Source organism: Triticum urartu, chromosome 2, assembly GCF_003073215.2.
Source record: "Triticum urartu cultivar G1812 chromosome 2, Tu2.1, whole genome shotgun sequence".
NCBI classification, from domain to species: domain Eukaryota; kingdom Viridiplantae; phylum Streptophyta; class Magnoliopsida; order Poales; family Poaceae; genus Triticum; species Triticum urartu.
The window spans coordinates 586,387,481-586,412,219 of record NC_053023.1 but is presented as its reverse complement, the minus strand read 5'-3'; the positions used below and the strand labels follow the sequence as shown (position 1 = coordinate 586,412,219).

The window sequence follows — 24,739 nt, the reverse complement described above, 5'->3', positions numbered from 1 at the left end:
TCCGGTTTTTTCCTAGTCTGCATGAAAGTAGCCACATGCAAAGTGTACAGATGTTCAAATAGCCACATGCAACACTAGTTCAATTTTTTTTTAAAATCAAATATTACATCCCAATATTGGTGTCCCTTTTCATTGCCAATTGATGCTCAATCAGACCTTTCTTCAGCTACTTGTGAGTTGGTCGATGCCGAATTTGTTGACGCATTTGAATAAACTCCTTAAATGTGGCCGGATTCTGATCTAGAAGTTGAATAGGATCACCCATGTTTTCAAATTCCAGAGCTGCGGCAACATCGTCACCCTCATCCTCGACGACCATGTTGTGCATGATCACACAACATGTCATCACCTCCCACAAGATTTTTGGATCCCATTGTTTAGCAGGTCCACGAACAACTGCAAAACGGGCATGCGGAGCTCCAAATGCCCTCTCAACATCCTTTCTAGCCGCTTCTTGTCTTTGGGCAAAGTGAGCCTTTTTTTGTCCAACTGGGTTTTAGATGGTGCTGACAAAGGTAGCCTATGGAGGATAGATACAGTCAACTAGATAGTAGCCTATATTGTACTCATGTCCATTGACAGTATAGTGACAAGGAAGAGCTTTTCCTTCAGTCAGCCTCGCAAACAACGACGATCGTTGCAGCACATTGATGTCATTGTGAGACTCGGGCATGCCAAAGAAAGCGTGTCAAATCCAAAGATCCTGTGATGCAACTGCTTCAAGAATGATGGTGGACTTCTTAACATGACCCTGTATTGCTCTTGTAAAGCTTTCAGGCAGCTCTTCCATTTCCAATGCATGCAGTCAAAAGATCCAAACAAACCTGGCCACCCTCTTGCTTCTGAATTGCCAGGAGCCTCTACGTGTCTGCCACAGTTGGTTTTCTCAGGTACTGAGGTCCGAACACCTCGATCACGGCAGTTGCAAACCTGACCATGGCATCTCCGCATGTGCTCTTTGACATCCGTAGGTACTCGTCCCACGAATCAGCGGCCATGCCATATGCAAGCATCCAGAGTGCGGCTGTGCACTTCTGGTAACCAGAGAAGCCAATCGTTTTCATGGTGTCCCTCGTCAGGATGAAATAGTCATGGTAGGACCGGACGCCATGGTACAAACGATTGAAGACAGTCTTGCGCATCCGAAACGTCGGCGAAAATAAGTAGTCGACCATCAGTATCAAATGCCCGCGCGCCCTGTTGCGGTTGAGCATTCGATGACCCTTGTTCGAGCCCTTGAAATTGAGAACATGCTCCTCCGCACGCGTGTCTTCAAGGATCGCCTGCATCATCGCCGTCTCATCGGAGTACTCCTCGTCCAACGAAGCTGCCAGACGACTCAACATATTGCTCGTATATGTACTCCAAATCGGAATCCATTGCTAAAAAGAAGAAGGGACAAATGTGTTCAGCTCCGGCGATTCATCGAACAGTTGTCGGGCATGGTAGAGGTTGGTACCTGGCGGTGCGGTCGGAGGGCAGGGGTTGAACGAAGATAGAGAATAAGCGGAGGGGAGCCCTGCTGGAGCGCCAGAGGTGACGGAGACGCAGAATATCGGCAGGGGTGTGGCGTGGTGGCCTGAGTGGTGGGGTCAGGGAAGGGTTTTGGGTGGGCCTGGGGTGTCGGATTCATACGTTTCGCGTGTCCGATCTCCCGCAAACTTTCCTCACTTTTGTCACCATTTTACAGGAGAAATCGCGTCCTGACCGCTGCACGGACCGATACAGAACCGTGTTGGATGGTTTTGACGGTCCAAACGGGAGGTTTACGGTCCTCCTTGGGGATGACCTTACTCCCTTTTCAAGGTGTTGAAAGGTGCAGTCAACATTAACCAACTGCTACAGCACACATTCTAGAAAATGGTGCATCCACACCTCATTGTAACTGCCCTCTGTCAATTCTTCTGACCGCGAAGAAAGCAGCAAACACTCAATTTCGTTGACAAGCAGACCTGTCTAATCAGGAGCAAGCGTGGCTAGCAAAGCTCGAACCTCTGTCAAAAATCAGGTATGTATGTCCCTGGAAGCAAGCACGAGCTCCACTTTGTTTCATTGACCAGACCGACAAGGCTTGGCCAACTCCTCCGTCCCCTAGGCTGTGCCCAAATATTGGACGAGCACCTGATCGTAACAATCAGGTTGAAGAAAGATCGGCGGGGAGGTTCGTCATCGTCCGGTGAATAATGACTCACACGCCAAGCAGAGAAAGACCTTGGCTGGCACTACCAGATGCATGCATTGATGTGTCTGCCTCGCCGTGGTCTGCCGTTGAAACCCAGCACACCGCACCACACGCTCTTGCCTTCCAATGGACGACGGCGATCGAGCTGACGAGTTTGCATCCGCGGCAGGGCTCCATCACGCGACGAGGATCTCATCTCGGTCGTGCTGGGTGTGCCGGCACCGGTGACGGTCACACCTACTGTACCTGCTTAATTCTTAGTCGCGCTGGCGCCACTTTGGAACCAAATCAACATCGCAGGAGTTTCCACGGGGGGTGGGAGCACGGCCACGACCCTTCCTCCCTTCGGAAACGGTGCGCCAGGATGGAAATGGTCATGCCATGCCAAACGAAAGAAACAACGGAAGAAGAAAGCAAAGAAGCTCCATGTCCGAACGCACTATGGCAATTCGCCGGCGCGAGCACGCCCGTCAAAAGAACTCCAGGAATGGTTTGAGCGTTTGCGCTGACTGACCCAAATCGCACCACCAGCGACGGAGGAAGGAACGGTCATTTGCTATGGTGGACGAATAAATAAATAAATAAATAAATATCTTAGACCATGCTCATGCATTGCTGCAAAATGTCACTACAGTTTTTTACGCCGTTTGGAAGCGAAGTTTTTGAAGAACCTAAGTATTCGAATACTACAGTTTTCTATGCCGATGACAGCGAAGACCGTAGTATATGAAACCATCATTTTTTAAAGTGTTACTAAGAAAGATAGTGCCGTGTTTGGCAATCAAAGTATATAGTGTTGTATTTACTCGCCGCTTGAGAGATCTTTTGCTGTGTTTCTCAGTTTTTTGAAAAGAGGTTCTGGTCTTTTTTTTAATATAGCAAAAACACCACAGTTTTGTGCATACTGTGGTTTATAATACTGCCACTTTAACTAGAGCCAAACACGTCAAAGTATTTGAAACCATAGGTTTTCAAGATACTGTGGTATTCTTGAAATACTTTGAAAATACTTTGTGGGGTTGAAGGCAAAAATGACGCGTCCTACATGGAGCGCTAAGTTACCCATCACAGGAGCAAACCAGAATTATTATCGCGCCTCTACAAATCCATCACTATATTAGGGAGAGGCATTTATTTGACATACACGTTTGTACATGCCATCCATGAAAACTACATGACTCACAACATGTTGTTTTTATATTTGGAGACGATGGAACCCATAATTTGGAAGGTGACCATGTCAACATGAACATTACCACCCCCACAACATCACCACCATAGCAAATGGCCAGAGTTACCAAGTGCCAGTAGCACCGAGATGCAGAGGGCCCACCCGGGGGTGCCTAGGGTTGCTGGGCAGCCCAAGGCCTGGATCCACTAGAGACCCTAAGGGCAGATTCGTTGTGTCGCGTGGCAACCACTAGCGAGACACCGAACACCCGTGAACCCAGTTTTCCCACCGAGCACGCGACACATGCTGCCTAGCAATCAGCCTACGAAGCATAGAGCAAGGAAGCGGCCAACATGGCGAATGCTCGCCACCGCCTTCATCACATGAGGCTTTGCCCAGAGGTCACTGCAGATGGTGACAGAGGGGGGGGGGTGGAGGAGGCTAGCGGGTGGACATAGTCAGGGAGAGCTAGTCGTGGCATGTGTCGTCCTTGGATGAGGAGGGGGTGGTGGTTGACCCCGCCCATGTGTCTTACTTGGATGAGGAGGGGATGGCGGTTGACCCCATCACCAGGTTTGAGGTGGTTGACGACGCCGCTGGGGTGACAACATCCGCCTTCTCTCGACGTATGAGGAGGCGGAGCACCAAGCAGCCGAACGCATCGATGTCGATGTCATGTTCGTCGTGAACCTTAAGATCATCACTGAGAACCATGCGATCCTCGCGTCGTTGGTGAGCACACAATTGAGTGTGAGCGCCACAAGATCATGTGTCTCAACGCCGAGCATGCAGATATGTTTGAGGACCTCGAACGTGAAGCCAAGGACGAGTAGGCCAGTGGGTTTACCTCGGTGGATATGGCCCGCCGTCAATGACCATGCTTCTGGCCCCTTCGCCGAGGGGGTGATCGACATCTCCTCCGCCGAGGAGTAGAGCTATTTATCTAGTATGTAGTGATGATTTACCTTATTTAATGTTGATGTAGTGGAATGGTAATGTATTAGATAATGGACTATTTAATGATGCTATGTTTGATGTTGGTGTGGTACCGTTGTTTAATTATGCAACGATGTAGTTTCAATTTGTGTGAAAACAAATTATTTGGGAAATGGGCTAGAAAGGGCAAATGTTGAATTTCCCCCCAAAAGGGAAATCAATGGGGAACTAATATATTGGCCTATGTTTCGGACTATTCAAGTTCCTCACCATGTCAAAAAAATTTACGTTCAAAATTCAACAAAATCATGTAGAATTAGCTAAGTCAGCTTTAATCATGACATCTATGCATAGACAAGTCACGTCTAATCAGCACTCAAGCAGCACTTCAACAGTCGTTAAATATCTTAGGCATTTCATGCGTGAAACCAACAACCACATACGTGAAAACCCTGCCAAATAGCTCACCTACCTGCTTTCTCAGAGCAGCTACCTACCTAGTACGTGTGAAAAGTTAGAGCTCAAATCAACGTTCGCATAAACACTTGTCTTACACTGACTAGCCATGAGCTCTACATACGGGCCAGGATATGTCAAAGCACGTGAAAGGCGCACCGAGCAAATTATGCTCACGCATCCTCGACCGACAAAAGTATGCATTCCGCGCTAAAAGGAACTCCACGGATGACGATTTTGTTTGTTTTTTATTCGTTTGGATCGGCCAGGCGAATACAAATGTCCGCTTTCGTGTTTGGTCGGCGCATGCGCGCAACGCTGGCCCGACCCATTTTGACGGTGCAAGAAAAAATACATGCATATTTAAAATAAAAACAACATTAATTAAACATTAAAGCCGACTACGAAGGCCAGCGAGAGTCCATGTATCCACATTTGCATTAAAGAAAATTAAAAACAGCCTAAACTATGAGGCGGCGCGCTGCCCTAGACGTCGTCGTCGTTGTCCTCGGGGTCCGTGAGGTCGATGAGCGTCGGCGCGGGGCCGGCCCAGGGGAACGCCGTGTTCCAAAGGGCGTTCATGTTGGGCGCGGGCTGTGCCGCCGTGGGGGGCTGTGCGGCCGCCTGAGCCGTCGCGGCCTGGCGCGCCTCCTCCTCGGCTTCGCGCCGCTCGTCCTCGGCATCGTGCTCGAGCATCTCGAGGTACTCGCCGTGACGGTGCTCCTCGGCCAGCCGTTGCTGGCGCCACTGTTCGAGGTACGCCGCCTCCTGCGCCGGCGTCGCCCCCAACCAGACGTGCGGCAGGGTAGCGTCGGGGTACAGGAGAGGCACGCGGTGCTGCCAGTGCCACTCCGCCCGGTGCACTGGCACGTTGACGGGCTGCCTCGGCCGGCGAGCTGGTGCCGACGGAGGCGGGAGAAACTCTGCGGGAAAAGGAATGGCGGGGGACTTGCCCTTGGCCTTGCTACTGCCGGCGCCGGAGAAGAGCCCCATCTGGTTTCATTGGGATGGTTAGGGTTTGCCGACGACAGGGGAGCAGAGTGTGGCTAGATGGGGATGGGGGCTGCCTGAAAACGGGCGAGGACGGTCCCACCACACGGTCGGCCTATGTTGACGTGTGTGCCTGAGGTCATAGATTAAGCTGGCCAGATAGGCTGTGGGCAGTTGGACGACCGTCAAGTGGAGACACGGCGAACAACGAGAAGGCGTGCGTTACGCGTCCGCGCCGACGCATTTTGAGATGCAAATTTGAGCAGCAAATGTGTCAGCGCGGACAGAAAACATACTCGATTTAGGTTTGGATCGACGCATTGGGCCACCTTTTTTATTCGCGCCGATTCAAACAGACGACGGCGGATGAATGGATCGCCCTATTTGAGTTGCTCTAAGCGATCGGACCACGCACGGCGACTCATGCGCTGAACAATTCTCATGTCGTACTCCCATTTTCTTGCTTCGCCACCGGCGACCAAACCACGATGAATTCTTCACATCGCGAAGCCGTAAACTCGACCCACCACTCCTATATATCTGGATGTTCGTACGTTCATAGATGCACACACTAGACGATCGACTACGATCCAGCGTCCGCCATTTTCCAACGGCCAAGGCTAACTAAGCGGCAGGCTTAAACCGGTAGTCTAGACTAGCGCTACTAGCTACTATGGCCGCCACGTCCCTGGCATTCGTGGCGCGCCGCGGTGAGCCGGAGCTGGTCGCGCCGGCCGGGCTGACGCCGCGCGAGCTCAAGCGGCTCTCGGACCTGGACGACCAGGAGAGCCTCCGGTTCTACCGCTCCGTCATATACTTCTACCGGGGCCGCCCCTCGCGGCCGCGCGCTGACCCGGCCAGGATCATACGTCACGGCCTGGCCGCGGCGCTCGTGCACTACTACCCCATCGCGGGGCGGCTCCGCGAGCTGCCCGGCAGGAAGCTCGCGGTGGACTGCACCGGCGAGGGGGTGTGTTTCGTCGAGGCCGATGCGGACGTCGCGTTGGACGAGTTCGGCGACACGCTGTGCCCGCCGGTCCCTTGCGCCGGCCAGCTCCTGTGCTTGCCGGAGAGCAACTCCGCCGTCGTTGTCGATCGTCCACTGCTCTACGTTCAAGTAAGTCATGGACTCATGGCTAGGGTTGAAGAATTGATGGTGCATCCTTAATTTGTACTACGTGTACGCGAGACTGACATGCATCATGCATGATGGCATGAAGGTGACGAGGTTGAGGTGCGGAGGATTCGTGTTCGGCATCCAGGTGTGCCATAATCTGGTGGACGCGCCGGGCGTCACGCAGTTCCTGCAGGCCGTCGGCGAGCTGGCGGGCGGCATGGAGGCGCCAAGCGTGCGGCCGGTGTGGGCGAGGGAGCTGCTCGACGCGCGCGACCCCCCGTGCCCCAACTACGAGCACCCAGAGTACGAGCTTGCGGCCGACGCGGCCAACGACAGGCTCCGTCCGGGCGCCGAGCTCGTGCACCGGGCGTTCCTCTTCGGCCCCGAGGAGCTGTCCTCGCTGAGGGACCAGCTACCGCCGCTGATGAGGTCGCGGTGCTCCCGGTTCCTGCTCCTGTCGGCGTTCGCTTGGCGCTGCCGGACGGCGGCGCTCGGGTACGCGCCCGGCGACGAGGTGCGGTTCATGTTCGTGGTGAACGCCCGCGGGATGCGCGGCCGCCCGCTGCCCGAGGGGTTCTACGGGAACGCGCTCACCTTCGGCGTGGCGCGGACGACGGCCGGCGAGCTCTGCTCGGGACCGCTGGGTCGCGCCGTGGAGCTGATCGTGGCCGCGAAGGCGCGGGTCGGGGCCGACGAGTACGCGCAGTCGGTGGCCGACGCGCTGGTGCTGCGCGGGCGGCCGCGGTTCACGACGGCGCGGACGTATCTCGTGACGGATCTCACCAAGTCGAACCTGCACGAGGTGGACCTCGGGTGGGGCCTTCCGGTCTACGGCGGGCCGGCCACGACGACGCTGGCCACGTTCCACATCCCCGCGGCGGGCGGAGGGATCACCGTGCCGATGTGCCTGCCGCCGCGCGCCATGGAGAGGTTCGCGGCCAATGTGCGCGCGGGGCTCTCGGGGGCTTCTAGTCGCGTGGAGTCGGCCGTACTGTCCAGGATGTAGGCTCCTAACATAATCACTTTTCCTTGCGGGACATCTCAAACATAATTTTGAATCCAAATAAGCATATGTAACATGCTTTGACTTTCTAAAAAGTGTAGTTGGTTTTAGGGGATACTATTGTCACTTAGAGCATCTAAGAGCAGGAACACTACCTTCAGGCAATATGAATATACAATATGTTCTCAATTTTCTAAGGAACAAATGTATAATATTTTTCAAAAGGAGAATAGTACTTCCATGTTATTATATAGGGGGTACTCTTTTTTCTTTTCCACCGGAAACTGTAGGAATTCCGTCCCACGGTAAATTTTTATATATCTACTTTCAGCTATTATTAATATCTAATATGTCCTTTTTTATGGCACATCGTATTACATATATAGGAATTAGATCTTCATGTTCTTCACCACTTATATATCAACATTCTGTCACCCGTAACAACGCGTGGGGTATCTTCTAGCTCTGAAAAATCGTGCATCCACGCCTCACTGCTACTGCCCTCGATCAATTCTTCTGGTGGCGAAGAAAGCAGCAAACGCTCAATTTCGTTGACAGGCAGGTCTGTCTAATCAGGAGCAAGCGCTGTAAGCAAAGCTCGAACCTCTGTCAAAAATCAGGTATGTATGTCCCTGTACTGGAAGCACGAGGTCCACTTTGTTTCATTGTCCGGACAGACAAGTCTCGGCCAACTCCTCCACCACCTCGGTCGTGTCCAAATATTGGACCAGCAGCTCGTCACTACCAGATGCATGCACTGATGACGTGTCTGCCTCGCCGTGCTCAGCCGTTGAAACCCACCGCACGCACACACGCTCTCGCCTTCCACTGGACGACGGTGATCGCGCTGACGAGTTTGTATGCGCGGCTCCATCAAGCGACGACGAGGATCTCATGTCGGTCGTGCTGGGTGTGCCGACACTGGTCACGGTCACACTCACACCTACCTTACCTTACCTTACCTGCTTAGACCATCTCCAACCGCGTCTCCAACAGGCCTCCCAGGCCTCTTTTTTGGTATAGGCGTCCAAAAAACGGCTCAGTTCCGTTTCAGGAGCCCAGTTTTCATGAGCTAAGGCCGAAACTAGCGTCGTTGAATCCAGACTAAACCCGGCGCGCCGGGGAGTGCTCGGGAAACGGCGTGCCCGCTGAGTCAGCAACCCGTGCCTCATTGTCCTCACATCGTCTCAGTTTTCCACAGGGAATCAATACTAAGGTTGCCGTCAGTTAGCTTTTCATTAATTCCTCACGAGCGGCGTTGTGCGGCGACGCGCCCTCTCCCCTCCACGCATACACACCACACCACACCACCCCCCCGGCCGCTATATAAAGCAGCGCCTCCCTCACAGGTGGACACACCCGCCCGCAGCCCCTCTCTCCTCGTGCACAACCACCATCGACGAGCCCTCTTTCCTCTCCCTCCCCGTTCACAGCCGCCGCAGACGATGGGCGAAAGGTTCCCCGGCAATGGGGCGGCGGCGAATGGCTTCGGCCCGCCGCTCTCTGCATGAGTGGGAAGCCCATCTCTTGCACAAAGCCAATTACCTGGTGCCTCCCGACATGCCCGTGCCAGGACGGTGGAGGCTCAGCGCTGGGGCGTCCCCGTCCCCCCGCCGCCCGACGTCACGCGCCCCGACTATTTCCACGCCGAGATCGAGCGTGCGCGGGCATCTCTGACGGAGGAGCAATGGGCCCTCCCGGAGTAAGACGGAGCCGGAGCTCAACGACGAGGCGACCATGAGGTGGGCGCGGGAAGATTGGGTGCGGCTAGAGATGGAGCGCCAGCGCCGCGCCTTGGCAAAGATCGCAGCGCGCCGCCGTGGGCGTGAGGAAGGGGGCGTCATCGCTGTCGGCGTCATCGTGCTTGAAGACAGCGATGACGACACGCCGCCACCGGCCAAACCTGTCCGCCAGGGCGACCACAGGCAGGGGTTCAACAGCGTGAAGAAGGAGAAGGACGACGGCGGACTACGCCGCGCTCAGCGAGTTTTTTATTTAGTAAATTTTAAGTTTTCTATGCAAAAAATATTGAACGCCGAAATTTGTGTCCTATTTGCCGAATCTTTGTAATGTTTGCCTAATTTTAGCCGAATTTATTTTAAAAAATATTTAAAAAAAGAATGATTGGGACGACTCTGGAGATGGCGACTGGGAACCCGATCACCCCAAACCGATTTTTAGAGCCGGTTCATCCCAGACGGCAATTTACCGAGTCCCCTGAGGGGCTAACGGCTGGGGATGCCCTTAATTCCTAGTCGCGCTGGCGTCACTTTGGATTCAAATCAACATCGCCAGGGGATTTTCAGTTGGGGTGGGCCCCTGCCTCCCCTAATCTCCAATTCTATTGGTCCATTTTAGTTAGTCCGTAAAATCCTCAAGTAAAGATCCGTGTGTCTAGCATTGCCGGTTTCGCCGGTCCGACCACGCTCGTCAAAATGCAGTGTCTCTAGTGATTTCAGCGTTTGTGCTGACTGGCCGGAATCGCACCACCAGCGACGGAGCTAGCGAGGGCCGACCGGCCGAGGGAGGAGAAACGAAATTATGGCCAACGGTGTATTTTATTTTGTTTTGTTCCGCATTTCATCGTGTTCTTTGGTTTGCTGCAAAATCTTTAAAGCAGAATGATTAACGGTCCAGGTGCCAAAGAAAAAGGAAAAAACGCAGCCGCCAACTGCTAACGAAAGATGCCGAGGTAGGTGTGCGGAAAAGAGAAACCAGGCGTTGAACATATGAGCACATACGACTGCCTACTCCATTGTTGGATTACTTACACACTCAGTGGCGAAGCTAGGGAATTGCCAAAGCCTGGGCATGCTATAATCTAAAACTAGCATGTACCCGCGTGGCGGCACGCCGCGCCTCGTCGATACGTGAAGGCAACCTTCTCATGCTTTTCCTTATATTGAACTGAACGCACCAAGTTTCTCCCAAACCATGCAATCCTACAGAACATATTCGATATTAGTTACTTTGAAGTACAAAAACAATTGATGTAGTATCCTTCAAAACAGTATGTGATCAGCTTACAGTCCTTATTGAATCTATTAGATTCTGGAGACTGGAGCATGTTCCTTTTCTTGTCCCAGCCCAGAAAATTTGATCTAGGAATCCTGTTTAAAAAATAAAAATAAGAATTGTACTGCCTTGACAGTTGATGAATAGATGGGGACTTTTCTCGACAAAAAAAAACAATAATCAAACCGAAGATGGAACGAAACAACACTTGCGCACCACAATAACTGGAGACTAAGTTGTTGTAAGGAAGTGAGAAAATATATCTGTCAAAAAACAACCCGCCACACTTAATAAGCAGTCAAGTATGTCTCTAGAAAGAGGCCATACCGCCACACTTACAGGCCTCTGTTCTTCACAAACATGCAATTGATTATCATATTCACGTATAACTGTAATACTTTGAGACAACCAGATAGAGCAAACTCGTATACTTGGTAATAATAAAAATCTAACACAGCAAAATTTCTCTATTTGAATGTTCTTTCCTAAAGATATGTCATCATAAAACAACATATCTGTTATAACCAGTTATACAATAAGTACCCTGAACATAAATAGCATCATTGGATAGTGAACCTTTGAACTATATGGTGAGAGCAGCCATCTCCTGGATTTTTCAAGTTCTGCTATCGTTAGTGCTTGTTCTACTGAGTTTGGGCACATACGCTGACACTCTCCGGAGCTACTCAGCTGTTGCAAATAACACCAAGGGAGACACAATCCTGTATGAAGCCTTAGTCATGGTATACTGTAATCTTTTCTTTAAGAAAAATGCCCATTACGGGTGATTTCATTAAGAATATTAACAGGTTACATCATATGCCAATGAGTTCAATATATAGAAGGACAGAAGGGACAGGAAGCACAACATGTATTTAGTACAGGTAGCATGCCTGCTAATTTAGCTCCCTACCAATGAACTGGCTTTGCTTCTGTGGAATTGTCTTCTTCTCTAATTACCAAAACTGTTGGTCAGCTGCTATTAAATGGTCAATAATATCGTCCGGCTGGATGAGACATCTCTCACCTATGATGACTCATTTGTGAGATACTCCTGAGAACCTGAGTGAACAGAGCAAGATGCTTTTATCTTGGATGTGGACTCCAAGTATACTGATTAAGAAGGCAAATAAGGGGGACATCAGAGAAGCAAGCTGTAAGAAAATCATGCTTATTTGCAAGTTAAGATATGTTCAGGTTAAACCACACACTGGGATATCTTAGGGCAATTTGCGTTTTAAATGTACTTTTAGGCTACCTACATGTTTGGTTCTGCATAAAAATGAAGATCTCAGCACAAAAAAAATAAAGAATACACTATTTGTCTCTATCTAAGCAGGTGACCAAGAATTTCGAAGGAATTAACCGTATGACAGTAAATTAAATAGTCACCGTCTTAAATAGCATAAGAACAACATACACACGAAGAAGAAACTACACGGCATAACTCAATAGCTATTTAAAAGTAGTATTCCATATAATATATAAAACTTGCTTCTTATTCCTTCTATTACCCAGCGACACACAAAGAGAACTCATTATTTAGCTTAAAATCATTACTATTCCATTTTGAGGAAATTCAAAAAAGAAAAATAATTTTAGTAGAACTAAAAGTTACTTATCATTAGTTACCACTATTAATGATATAAAATTCCCTCATTTGAAATTGAAACACTAACATACATGTTGTGTGCTGCTCTTTGTTCAAGCATAGGTAAGGAACAGAGTCTTACTTGGATTCTGCAGAAGCGTACCTTCTATCCTTCCACTTCCTCTCATTTCTTCACTACCAGAAAAATGAGCCCGTCAACATTACAGGGTAAAGAAAAATATGTACATCCGTGAAGAAAGCTCATGTAAAATTAGGTAGCAAGGCATGTGAACAAAAGATAGATTAACCTGTTTTCCTGGAAGCCTCAACAGAAGGATTGAACAGAAAAATTTGCTTCTTGGATCAGAACATACACACAATCGGTGATCAATGGATTCCAAACTGGTAAAATAGAAAACGATATGGAAGTTCTTAATTCAGTGAATTTTTATATTTGTACATATTAATACTTGACAATTCAGGAGGTAAAAACAACAGCAGGATGTTCCTTGGAACAATAAGAATAAACATGACATGATTTGAAGATGAATCATCGTTTTCTACACAACTTATGGGGTAACTCATAGCTTCATTTTGGTTTCAAGTTTAGCAGTGCTAATTGTCGCTAGCGCACTAAAATCAGGCTAGAGAGACCACAATATCAGCAAGCAGCAAGGATCAACAAAAGGTAGCTCACCCAGGTTGCCACCATGTTGAAGCTCTCTGTAGTTAACCAATTCATCCCCTTGAGCCCAGTGGAGAACTTCTGCCGTGTTACTTCCGTTTCCAATTCCTGAATCTTGCATGTATAGACCTTATAAGGTCCACATTCTGCTTGGAAAAATAATATAACAGTTCAAGTATGGTGGCATGACAATGTGCACAGAAAACTTTATTTGATTCGAGATATAATTTTACACACCTGCTCACTGTAAAGTTCTGAATTTCTTAACCCAGGTAGAGAGACTTTTTTCTGCAACAACCGAAAGATGCATAAAACAACATTAGAGATAAAAATGAACTAATTTGATTGGTGAATGCACCAAACCCACCTGAAGTTACTACGGGAAAACAGGAGTTCACGCTGCACCTGCTATATTGACTACTCAATTTTCGCATCTTTGCTGTAACTGGATCTATGTTTGATCTATTCAATTTCAATAGGATACATAAGGATAAACATATGATGGCAAGCCAAATAAAGTATGCAAAGATTTATTCAAGGATAGAGCAAGCTTACCGTTGCTTTGTTGTGAATATTTCATACACAACCCGTGGCTTAGCCTGCGCGAACAACCCGAGCGGCGGCGACCGGCGAGCAGGGAGAGGGCAGCCGCGCGGGCTAGGTAGCCACGAACATGCACATGAATCAGGGGTTCGAGCACCCAAGCAAACGCCCCACCAGCATGCGCTCGTACCCATGCACATGGCAGCAGTGGGGGCAGACCGTCCAGAGCACATCTCTGGGACGGAAACGCCGCCAGGAGCAGCAGGAGCGAAACCGGCGCTGGTGGAGGTGCTCTCCAAGAGGTGGGCGAAGGCCTCTTCGACGACGCGAAGGGCGGTGTCAGCCGGGGATGGGGATCGCGCCGAGGGGCCAGGAGGTTGGCTAGGCGACGGAAGGCCCGCTTGACGTCCTGGGTGTCGGGGTTGGGCTGGAGCTGGAGGATGAAGAGGGAATCGGGGCGGCCGGAGGGGAGGAGGCACTCGACGGCAAGGTGGACGCAGCCCCTCGCCGGTACGCCCCCTGGTGGCGGCTCGGCGGAGCCGCTCCTCCGCGGCCGCTTGTGGATAAGCGAGACCGGGGGCCATCTTATAGAGGCGCTGGGGCGGCGGTAGAGCAGCAGGAGATGGGATAAGCGGCGGGCGGCAGGCGACGAGCGGCAGCAGACGGGATAAGCGGCGGGCGGCGGGCGGCGAGCGGCAGGAGTCTTCGAGAGGGAGCAGGCCACCGCCCGGCAGACTGAAAAGTTTGACCATGAATCAAATTGCAGGAAACAACAGTGACATGAACCAATACAGAACCAAATGAGCATCGAGACGGCGACGCCGTGGACTGAACGCAAGCACAGGAAGAAACGCTAAACATACGCTAAGTCTACCTAAACGTGGCCCATGTAAAGAAATAATGGATGGCCCTTAGACGTTCTGGTTTGGCGTGAGTAAGCCCAAAAGGCAAAACAACACCCAAACTAGCCCAATTCACTAAGCTGTCATATTTTTGCTTTATATCACACCTATTATTCATCGATTGTGACTCCGGCTACTCGAAAAATCTGCAGCGATCGTGCCCGGGCACGTGCCCATGATGCCCGGACGGTGAAATCGCCCCTGTACACACTTGTTGATGCCTTTGATCTCGATCTGCATTTTGTACAGTGGCCTTTTACTCTTCTTATCTGGTCACCCATCCTTATTCATAATTCCACATCTCTGCACAACGTACAGTACAGTCTGCCTCTACGTCTATGGCTCTGCCACATAAATGAACCCACTAATTTCCATCATAATACCTTGCCAAATAGAGTTTTACGTCAAGCATGTATATATACAATAGAGTTAGTTTTGCTCCGGTAAAATTTAAGTAACTTTAAGATTCGTGTAAATATTCAAGAAGGGGCCGGTGTACCGAAGCAAAACTCATTGGCTTATGTTTTAGACTATATTCAAGTTTCTCACCATGTCAAACATATTTACGTTGAACATTCAACAAAATCATGTAGAACTAGCTAAGTCAGCTTTAATCATGACATTTATGCGTAGAGAAGTCCCGTCTAATCAGCACTCAAGCAGCACTTTCAACAGTTGTTAGAGCAACTCCAATGGGCCGATTCAAACGGATGGCGCTTTTGTCCGCTTTTTGTTCGTTTGGGTCGGCCCGACGGACACAAACGTCCGGCGCTGTGTTTGGGTCGGCACGAGCGTCCAACGCTGACCCGACTCATTTCGTCGCCGCATCAAAAATAATATTGCAAACAGTTTGAAAATAAAATATGCATTTAATTAAACATAAAAGCCGGCCACGAAGGCCGGCGAAAGTCCACATTACATTAATAAAAGCACTAAAAACAAAACGACGCGCTGCCCTAGACGTTCTCGTCGACGGCGGCGTCTGCGTCGGGACCGGTGAGGTCGATCAACGTCGGCGCAGGGCCGGCCTAGGGGAACGTCATGTTCCAGACGACGGCGATGTCGGGCTTTGCCGCCGCTGCCTGGGCCTGACGCGCCTCCTCGTCGGCGTCGCGCTCGAGTATCTGCAGACGCTCGCCCTCCCGGCGCTCCTCGGCCAGCCGAACGCGGCGCCAGTGGTCGAGGTAGGCCGCCTCCCGCTTCTCCATCGCCCCGAGCCAGATCGGCGGAGCGCTGACCCACTCGCGCACTACTCCGGTCCAGGAGTAGCGCTCGCGGTAGGCCGGCTCCTTCGGCTCGGCTTTGGGCGGGGACGGCGGGGCCACCGGCGGCACGACGTAGTCGCCCGCCGCGGAGAGGGCCATGCCCTCCGCCATGGCAGCCTCGAAAGCCGCCTCGTCCGCCTCCCTCCACCGCTCCTCCTCCTCGCTCTCCTTGATGGCCACCTGGTAGGCGGCCTCGGCCTCCTGGTCCTCGTCGCGGACGACGAGCGCGGGCGGTGGCAGGCTGTGGTCAACGTCGCGGACGCCGCGTCGCCTCGCCTCCTCGTGCTCGAAGGCGAACCATCGAGCCCAGTTGGGCGAGTCAGCGGCGAAGTGCGGGTCGGCACGCTGCTCCGACGTCAGCAACGCCCGCCGGCGCCGCACCTCCTCCGCATGGGCCCTGCCGTCCGCGGCGCCGCCGACATTGGGATCCTCTCCGGATCCAAATGCTAGTCATGCGGCAGCGTCACGTCTGGGTACGGCAGAGGCACACGGTGGTGCCAGTGCCACTCGGCCTGGTGCAACGGCACGTTGATGCGCTGCCTCTGCCGGGGAGCGCGCGCCGGCGCGGGGAGGGCGGGGAGGGAGGGGGAATGGCGGGCGGGGGCTTTGCCCTTGCGGCTGCTGCCGATGCCGGAGAAGAAACCCATGCTGGCGGTAGCTAGGGTTGTCGCCGGCGTGGGGGCAGGGGTGGCCAAATGGGGACGGGGGGCGAGTGGTAAGTGGATGAGGACGGCCCCGCTGCACGCCCGACTTAAAAAAGGACGACCGCCGTCGCTAACGCGTGGGCCCAAGGTGGGCGGTCGTCATAAATTATGTTGACCGTGGCGGTTGGGTGGCCGCCAGGTGGGGACGCGGCGGATGGCGAGGAGACGTGCGGCACGTTCGCTTCGTGTCCGCGCCGACACATTTCAGGCGCAATTTTGGGCCGGAAATGGGTCAGCGCGGACGCCGGCGGACACGATTTGAGTTTGGGTCGGCGCGTTGGGCCGCCACTTTTGTCCGTGCCGACCCAAACGGACGCGGACAGACGAAATGGGTCGCCCCATTGGAGTTGATCTTATATATCTTAGGCATTTCATGCATGAAACCAACAACCATTGCCGTGAAACCTGCCAAATAGCTCACCTACCTGCTTTCTCAGAGCAGCTACCTAGTACTTGTGAAAAGTTACAGCTCAAATCAACGTTCGCACAAACACTTGTCTTACACTTACCTAGTACATACGGGCCAGGATCTGTAAAAGCACACTACCAGCAGCAGCACCGCTACGGGCGGCGACGGCCACAACCAGGAGCTGCTGCCGCAGTACGGCGCCGGCAACGAGCACAAGCAACATCAGCGGTAAGCGGCGATAGTAGCGAGCAGAAGTACACGGCCCTGGTGACCAGCAAGAGCACCACTACGGTGGAGGATGGCCACCACTAGCAGCTGTAGCGGCAGTATGCACTGACGGAGAGCACAAGCAACCACAGTATGCAACGACACCGGCGAGCAGTAAGAGTGCATCGAGCTAGCGAGCTAGCTAGATATCTTCCACAGGCAGGAGCAGTACGTGGGCTCCACCGATACGTCGAGCTAGTTAGCTATCTTGCACAGTGTCAGCAGCAAGACCGAGTCAAGGCAGGAAGAGCCAGGAGTTACTAGCAACAGGCCGGGCCGCAAGCCTCGCCTCCCTGCTCGGCTAGCGGGCCCCGAATGGGCCTTAGGCCACGTAGTTGGTTAAGTACCCTTTCTCCTTTTCTCTGTAAGGCTAGTGAACGGCATTTGGCTAAGGATAGGCTAGCGTGGGCAGGTCGTCTTCCTCCTCCTTTCCCCTTTCCTGAGATGTAATCCAAATTGAGATGAACTCCATGGAATTATAGATAGAGCTAGAGATTGAGTGTTAACAATCTGGCATCAGAGCCGTTCGTTCCGGCGGCCGTGCCCCACCACCACCGCCACACACGTCTTGCCGACAAGCTGCGCGCCGCCGCCATGGATAGGATTCCGCCGGAAACGAAGGCCATCTACGACCTCCTTCGCGTCGACTTCGATCAAGCCAACCGCGACCACGTTGAGTCCACAGCGAAGGCCCTCGCCCAACTCGACGCCAAACTCGACCTCCTCTCCGGGTGAATCGATGAGGTCAAGGTGTCGATTGGGGTCGAGCTCGATGAGCTGTGGCAGGGCCTCGACAAGTCAATGCCACAGGCTCCCGAGCCGCCGAGGAGCGCACCAGTTACGCCGCCGAGAGCTCCGAGCGGCGGATCCACGGGTCCTGATGGCCTCCGTTTCGACAATGAGAACAGGGGCAAGGGCATAAGGTTTATGTCCCACCTCCTGTCAGAGGTATGCATTTCGACCAAGCAATACAACGTGTTCCTTTTGCTCCATTGGAAAATTCTCGCCAGACTTCTGCTGATGTGTTCGGTGTTGGACCTCGGATCGAGATGCCGCGTTTTGATGGGGCCAACCCAAAATTGTGGCAGACTCGTTGCGAGGATTATTTCAGATTTTGGGGCACACCACAGAATCAGTGGATCTCTCTCGCCACATCATTGTTTGAAGGACCAGCTGCTAGATGGCTCGAATCAGTGCGCAGGCGAGCACCCAATTCCACATGGGATGAGTTTTGTAGGTTGCTTCAGGGCAGGTTTGGCCGGAACCTTCACCAGTCAGTGTTGAGGAATTTTTTTCACATATCGCAGACATGAACTATAGAGGAATATGTGGAATTCTCTGAGTTGTTTGATCAACTAGCTGCTTATGAAAGTTCGCCAAATACAGTACACTATGTAACTCGCTTCATGGAGAGGTTAAAGCCTACTGTCAGACTCGCTGTCGGCATTCAACAGCCAACTAATCTGGATACTGCCTATCAATTGGCCTTGTTACATGAAGAATTGGGCATGCATTCTAGTAGTTCTTCTGTTGTTAGTTCCAGCCGTAGAGCTTCAACATTGCCATTACCACCACCACCAGCTCCTGCGCCCAGTTCCCTGTAAGGCCGTGTTACTGAGGACAGAAGAATTTCTGAAGGTGTCAGACACCAGGGTACTGATGACAAGTGGGGAGCATTGCGTGCTTATCGAAGAGCTCGAGGTCTGTGTTTTGTGTGTGGAGAACGTTGGAGCAAGGACCATACTTGTAAGCAAGAGGTTCAATTGCATGTAGTGCAAGAAATTATTGACATATTACAACAAGCTGAAATTCAGGATTCAGTTGACACAACATTTGTAGCTGAAGCGCACATGATTACTATTTCTGCAGTGGCCATGGGTGATGAACCAGCTCAACAGACCAGAACTATGCAGTTTAAAGCTCAACTGCAAGGGCTCAATCTCACCTTCCTGGTTGATTCTGGTAGTTCTCATTCATTTCTGAATGCTTCACTGTCAGCTAAACTGATGAATGTTACTTCTATGGCCAAGGTTCTTGTCAAGATAGCAAATGGATACATTGTCCTGTGCAACAACCAGTTACTGAATGGTGTTTGGTCTTGTTATGGACACGAGTTTGTCAGCAACTTCAAGATATTTCCTCTGGGCAGCTATGATGACATTATTTGTATGGATTGGCTCTCTTCCCACAGCCCTATGTTGGTGGATTGGGAAAACCATTGGATGTCCTTTTCTCACAAAAATGCAGAAGTAACACTGTTGGGGACTGCAGTTGTTACTCCTCATCTAACAGTACTAGAAGCTTGTGCCTTATTGACAACTGGCAGTTTACCTATTTCACCAGAAGTGCAAGTTATCTTGGACCAATTTAAACATGTTTTTGAAGCACCCACTGGACTTCCTCCACGAAGAGCTTATAATCATACAATCCCTCTCATACCTGGTGCTACTCCAGTATCCATGAGGCCCTACCGCATTGCTCCAGCCATGAAAACTGAATTGGAGCGACAGATACAAGAGATGCGTGATGTGATACGTGTGAGCAACAGTCCTTTCTCTTCACCTCACCTTATGGTCAAAAAGAAGGATAACACATGGCGACCGGTGATTGATTATCGCCACTTAAATGCTATAACCCAAAAATGGAAATTTCCTATTCCTGTGGTTGATGAGCTTTTGGATGAGTTATCTGGTGCCAGTTGGTTCATCAAATTGGACTTGCGATCGGGTTATCATCAAATTTGTCTCACACCTGGAGAAGAGTACAAAACAATGTTTCAAACTCATCTGGGACATTATGAGTTTACGGTTGTTTCCCGCGGATTGACAGGTGGTCCTAATACGTTTCAGTTCGCGATGAACCACACTCTGTCACCTTGTAAGTTTGTGGTGGTTTTCTTTGACGACATACTGATCTTTAGTGTCACATTTAAGGAGCACTTGGCACACATAAGATCAGTTCTCAAATTGTTGTCGGAACATCAATGGAAAATGAAGTTGTCGAAGTGTGCTTTTGCGCAACGTCAGGTTGGATATTTGGGGCACATCATCAGTGGTGAGGGGGTATCCACGGATCCAAGTAAGATTTCTGATGTTGAAACCTGCCAACACCAAAGAATGTTAAGGAGGTTCGTGGTTTCCTTGGACTCACTGGCTACTACCGTAAGTTTATAAGGAACTACGGCATCATCTGCCGATCTCTCATTGCTCTTTTGAAGAAAGGTGTCGTTTTCCGCTGGTCTGCTACAGAAGAACAAGCTTTTCAATCCTTGAAACAAGCTCTTATTTATGCTCCTGTGTTAGCTCTTCCCAAGTTCAACAAAACTTTTGTGGTTGCCACAGATGCTTGCGATGTTGGCATTGGTGTAGTGTTGATGCAAGATGGGCACCCTATTGCCTATGTTAGTAAAGCTCTTGGGCCTAGAAATAGGTCATTGTCAGTTTATGAGAAGGAGTTCTTAGCTATTTTGTTAGCTATTGAACATTGGCGTCAATATCTAGTGCTCAAGGAGTTCGTTATTCTCATTGATCAACGCAGCTTGACTAGCTTGTCTGACCAGCGTCTACACACCAATTGGCAGCAAAAAGCGTTGACCAAAATGATGGGACTGCAGTACATTATCCAGTACAAGAAAGGCTCTGAAAATACTGCAGCAGATGCTCTCTCGCGAAGGCCTCATTCTACGGTGGAACTCCATGCTATCTCTAGCTCTCAGCCTACTTGGTTAACTGAAGTCATCACTAGTTATGACAATGACAGTTTCTGTCAGAAACTTCTTCTAAAGCTTGCAGCTGACCCTACCGTTGATAGTAAATTTCTTCTCCAAAATGGTCTACTTAGTACTGATGGATGTATATGGGTGGGTCAGAACACTGAGCTACTGTCCAGAATTACACTAGCATTTCATGATACACCACTTGGAGGGCATTCGGGATTTCCTGTCACTTACAGGCGTATTCGTCAGTTGTTTCGATGGGCTGGTATGAAAAGCTTCGTCAAGGACATAGTCCAGCACTGTACAGTTTTCCAGCAAGCAAAACCAGAGCGGGTAGCTTATCCTGGCCTTCTACAGCCTCTCCCAGTGCCCTATCTTCCGTGGGAAATGGTAACTATGGACTTTATTGAAGGGTTACCAACATCCGGACGCTACAATTGCATACTGGTGATCATTGATAAATTGTCTAAATATGGGCATTTCATTCCTCTTCAACACCCGTTCACAGCACAAACAGTGGCTGAAGCCTTCTTGGATACAGTTTACAAGCTACATGGTATGCCTCTATCCATTGTTTCAGATCGAGACAAGGTATTCACCAACATCTTCTGGAAAGAACTTTTTCAACACTCACAAGGTGATACGTCTCCAACGTATCTATAATTTTTGATTGCTCCATGCTATATTATCTACTGTTTTGGACATTATTGGGCTTTATTATCCACTTTTATATTATTTTTGGGACTAACCTATTAACCGGGGGCCCAGCCCAGAATTGCTGTTTTTTTGCCTGTTTTAGGGTTTCAAAGAAAAGGAATATCAAACGGAGTCCAAACGGAATGAAACCTTCGGGAACGTGATTTTCTCATCAAATACAACTCGGGAGACTTGGACCCTACGTCAAGACACGTAACAGGAGGCCACGAGGTAGGGGGGCATGCCTACCCCCCCAGGCGTGCCCTCCACCCTCGTGCCCCCCCTGTTGCTCCACCGACGTACTTCTTCCTCCTATATATATCCACGTACCCCCAAACGATCAAAACCGGAGCCAAAACCCTAATTCCACCGCCGTAACTTTCTGTATCCACGAGATCCCATCTTGGGGCCTGTTCCGGAGCTCCGCCGGAGGGGGAATCGATCACGGAGGGCTTCTACATCAACACCATAGCCTCTCCGATGAAGTGTGAGTAGTTTACTTCAGACCTACGGGTCCATAGTTAGTAGCTAGATGGTTTCTTCTCTCTTTTTGGATCTCAATACAATGTTCTCCCCCTCTCTTGTGGAGATCTATTCGATGTAATCTTCTTTTTGCGGTGTGTTTGTTGAGATCGATGAATTGGGGGTTTATGATCAAGTCTACCTATGAATAATATTTGAATCTTCTCTGAATTCTTTTATGTATGATTGATTATCTTTGCAAGTCTCTTCGAATTATCAGTTTGGTTTGGCCTACTAGATTGATCTTTCTTGCAATTGGAGAAGTGCTTAGCTTTGGGTTCAATTTTGCAGTGTCCTTTACCGGTGACAGTAAGGGCAGCAAGGCACGTATTGTATTATTGCTATCGAGGATAACAAGATGGGGTTTTCTTCATATTGCATGAGTCTATCCCTCTACATCATGTCATCTTGCTTAAGGCGTTACTCTGTTTTTAACTTAATACTCTAGATGCATGCTGGATAGCGGTCGATGAGTGGAGTAATAGTAGTAGATGCAGGAAGGAGTCGGTCTACTTGTCTCGGACGTGATGCCTATATACATGATCATACCTAGATATTCTCATAACTATGCTCAATTCTGTCAATTGCTCAACAGTAATTTGTTCACCCACCGTAGAATACTTATGCTCTCGAGAGAAGCCACTAGTGGAACATATGGCCCCCGGGTCAATATTTATCATATTAATCTCCTACTACTTAGTTATTTAGTTTGCCTTTATTTTACTTTGCATCTTTATCATAAAAATACCAAAAATATTATCTTATCATATCTATCAGATCTCACTCTCGTAAGTGGCCCTATAGGGATTGACAATCCCTATTTGGTTGGTTGCGAGGATTTATTTGTTTTGTGCAGGTACGAGGGACTCGCGCGTAGCCTCCTACTGGATTGATACCTTGGTTCTCAAAACTGAGGGAAATACTTACGCTACTTTGCTGCATCATCCCTTCCTCCTTGGGGAAAACGAATGCAGTGCTAAAAGAGATAGCAAGAAGGATTTCTGGCGCCGTTGCCGGGGAGGTCTACGCAAAAGTCAACATACCAAGTACCCATCACATACCCTTATCTCTCGCATTACATTATTTGCCATTTGCCTCTCGTTTTCCTCTCCCCCCAATTCACCCTTGCCGTTTTATTCGCCCTCTCTCTCTATCCTCGCCCTGTTTCTCTATTTGCCCCTTTTTGTCCGCTTGCTTTTTGTTTGCTTGTGTGTTAGTTTGCTTGTTTGTCGCGATGGCTCAAGATAATACTAAATTGTGTGACTTCACCAATACCAACAACAATGATTTTATTAGCACTCCGATTGCTCCTCTTACCGATGCTGAATCTTGTGAAATTAATCCTGCTTTGCTGAATCTTGTCATGAAAGATCCGTTCTCCGGCCTTCCTAGTGAAGATGCCGCTACCCATCTAAATAGTTTCGTTGATTTGTGTGACATGCAAAAGAATAAAGATGTGGATAATGATATTGTTAAATTGAAGCTATTTCCTTTTTCGCTTAGAGATCGTGCTAAAGCTTGGTTTTCGTCTTTGCCTAAAAATAGTATTGATTCATGGAACAAGTGCAAAGATGCTTTTATCTCTAAGTATTTTTCTCCTGCTAAGATCATCTCTCTTAGAAACGATATTATGAATTTTAAGAAACTTGATCATGAACATGTTGCACAAGCTTGGAAGAGAATGAAATTAATGATATATAATTGCCCTACTCATGGTTTAAATTTGTGGATGATTATACAAAAAATTTATGCCGGGTTGAATTTTTCTTCTAGAAATCTTTTGGATTCGGCCGAGGGAGGCACTTCTATGGAAATCACCTTAGGAGAAGCTACTAAACTCCTAGATAATATTATGGTTAATTATTCTCAATGGCATACTGAAAGATCTACTAATAAAAAGGTGCATACGATAGAAGAAATTATTGTTTTGAGTGGAAAGATGGATGAACTTATGAAATTATTTGCTAATAAGAGTGTTTCTTCTGATCCTAATGATATGCCCTTGTCTACTTTGATTGAGAATAATAATGAATCTATGGATGTGAATTTTGTTGGTAGGAACAATTCTGGTAATAATGCGTATAGAGGAAATTTCAATTCTAGGCCTTATCCTAGTAATCCCATATGGTAATTCCTACAACAATTCCTATGGAAATTATAATAATATGCCCTCTGATTTTGATTCTAATATTAAAGAATTTATTACTTCGCAAAAGAATTTTAATGCTATGATTGAAGAAAAATTGCTTAAGATTGATGATTTGGCTAGGAACGTTGATAGAATTGCTCTTGGTGTTGATTCTTTGAAACTTAGATCTATTCCACCTAAGCATGATATCAATAAGTCTCTCAAAGCCATGAGAATTTCCATTGACGAGTGCAGAGAAAGAACCGCTAGGATGCATGCTAAGAAAGATGCCTTTATAAAAGCGTGTTCTTCTAGTTCCTATGAAAATAATGATGAAGATCTAAAAGTTATTGATGTGTCTCCTATTAAATTTTTGTTTTGCAATATGAATCTTGATAATGATGGGACTGAATATGATCCACCTTTACGTAGAAGGCGTTCC

The 24,739-nt window shown here is 49.4% G+C and overlaps 2 protein-coding genes across 2 annotated transcripts; one reads left to right on the top strand and one right to left on the bottom strand.

Annotated features, from left to right (window-relative positions):
• Positions 1-6,281: 6,281 nt before the first annotated feature.
• LOC125533702 (benzyl alcohol O-benzoyltransferase-like) lies at positions 6,282-8,135 on the top strand. Its single transcript, XM_048697069.1, has 2 exons — positions 6,282-6,852; positions 6,956-8,135. The coding sequence occupies exons 1-2, from the start codon at positions 6,409-6,411 to the stop codon at positions 7,856-7,858; spliced, it is 1,347 nt and encodes a 448-aa protein (XP_048553026.1). The 5' UTR covers positions 6,282-6,408; the 3' UTR covers positions 7,859-8,135.
• Positions 8,136-13,513: 5,378 nt separating this feature from the next.
• LOC125537378 lies at positions 13,514-14,497 on the bottom strand. Its single transcript, XM_048700683.1, has 2 exons — positions 13,702-14,497; positions 13,514-13,608 (listed from the first exon to the last, which is right to left on the bottom strand). Exons 1-2 carry the CDS (start codon positions 14,495-14,497, stop codon positions 13,598-13,600), a joined length of 807 nt encoding a protein of 268 aa, XP_048556640.1. The 3' UTR covers positions 13,514-13,597.
• Positions 14,498-24,739: the final 10,242 nt, after the last annotated feature.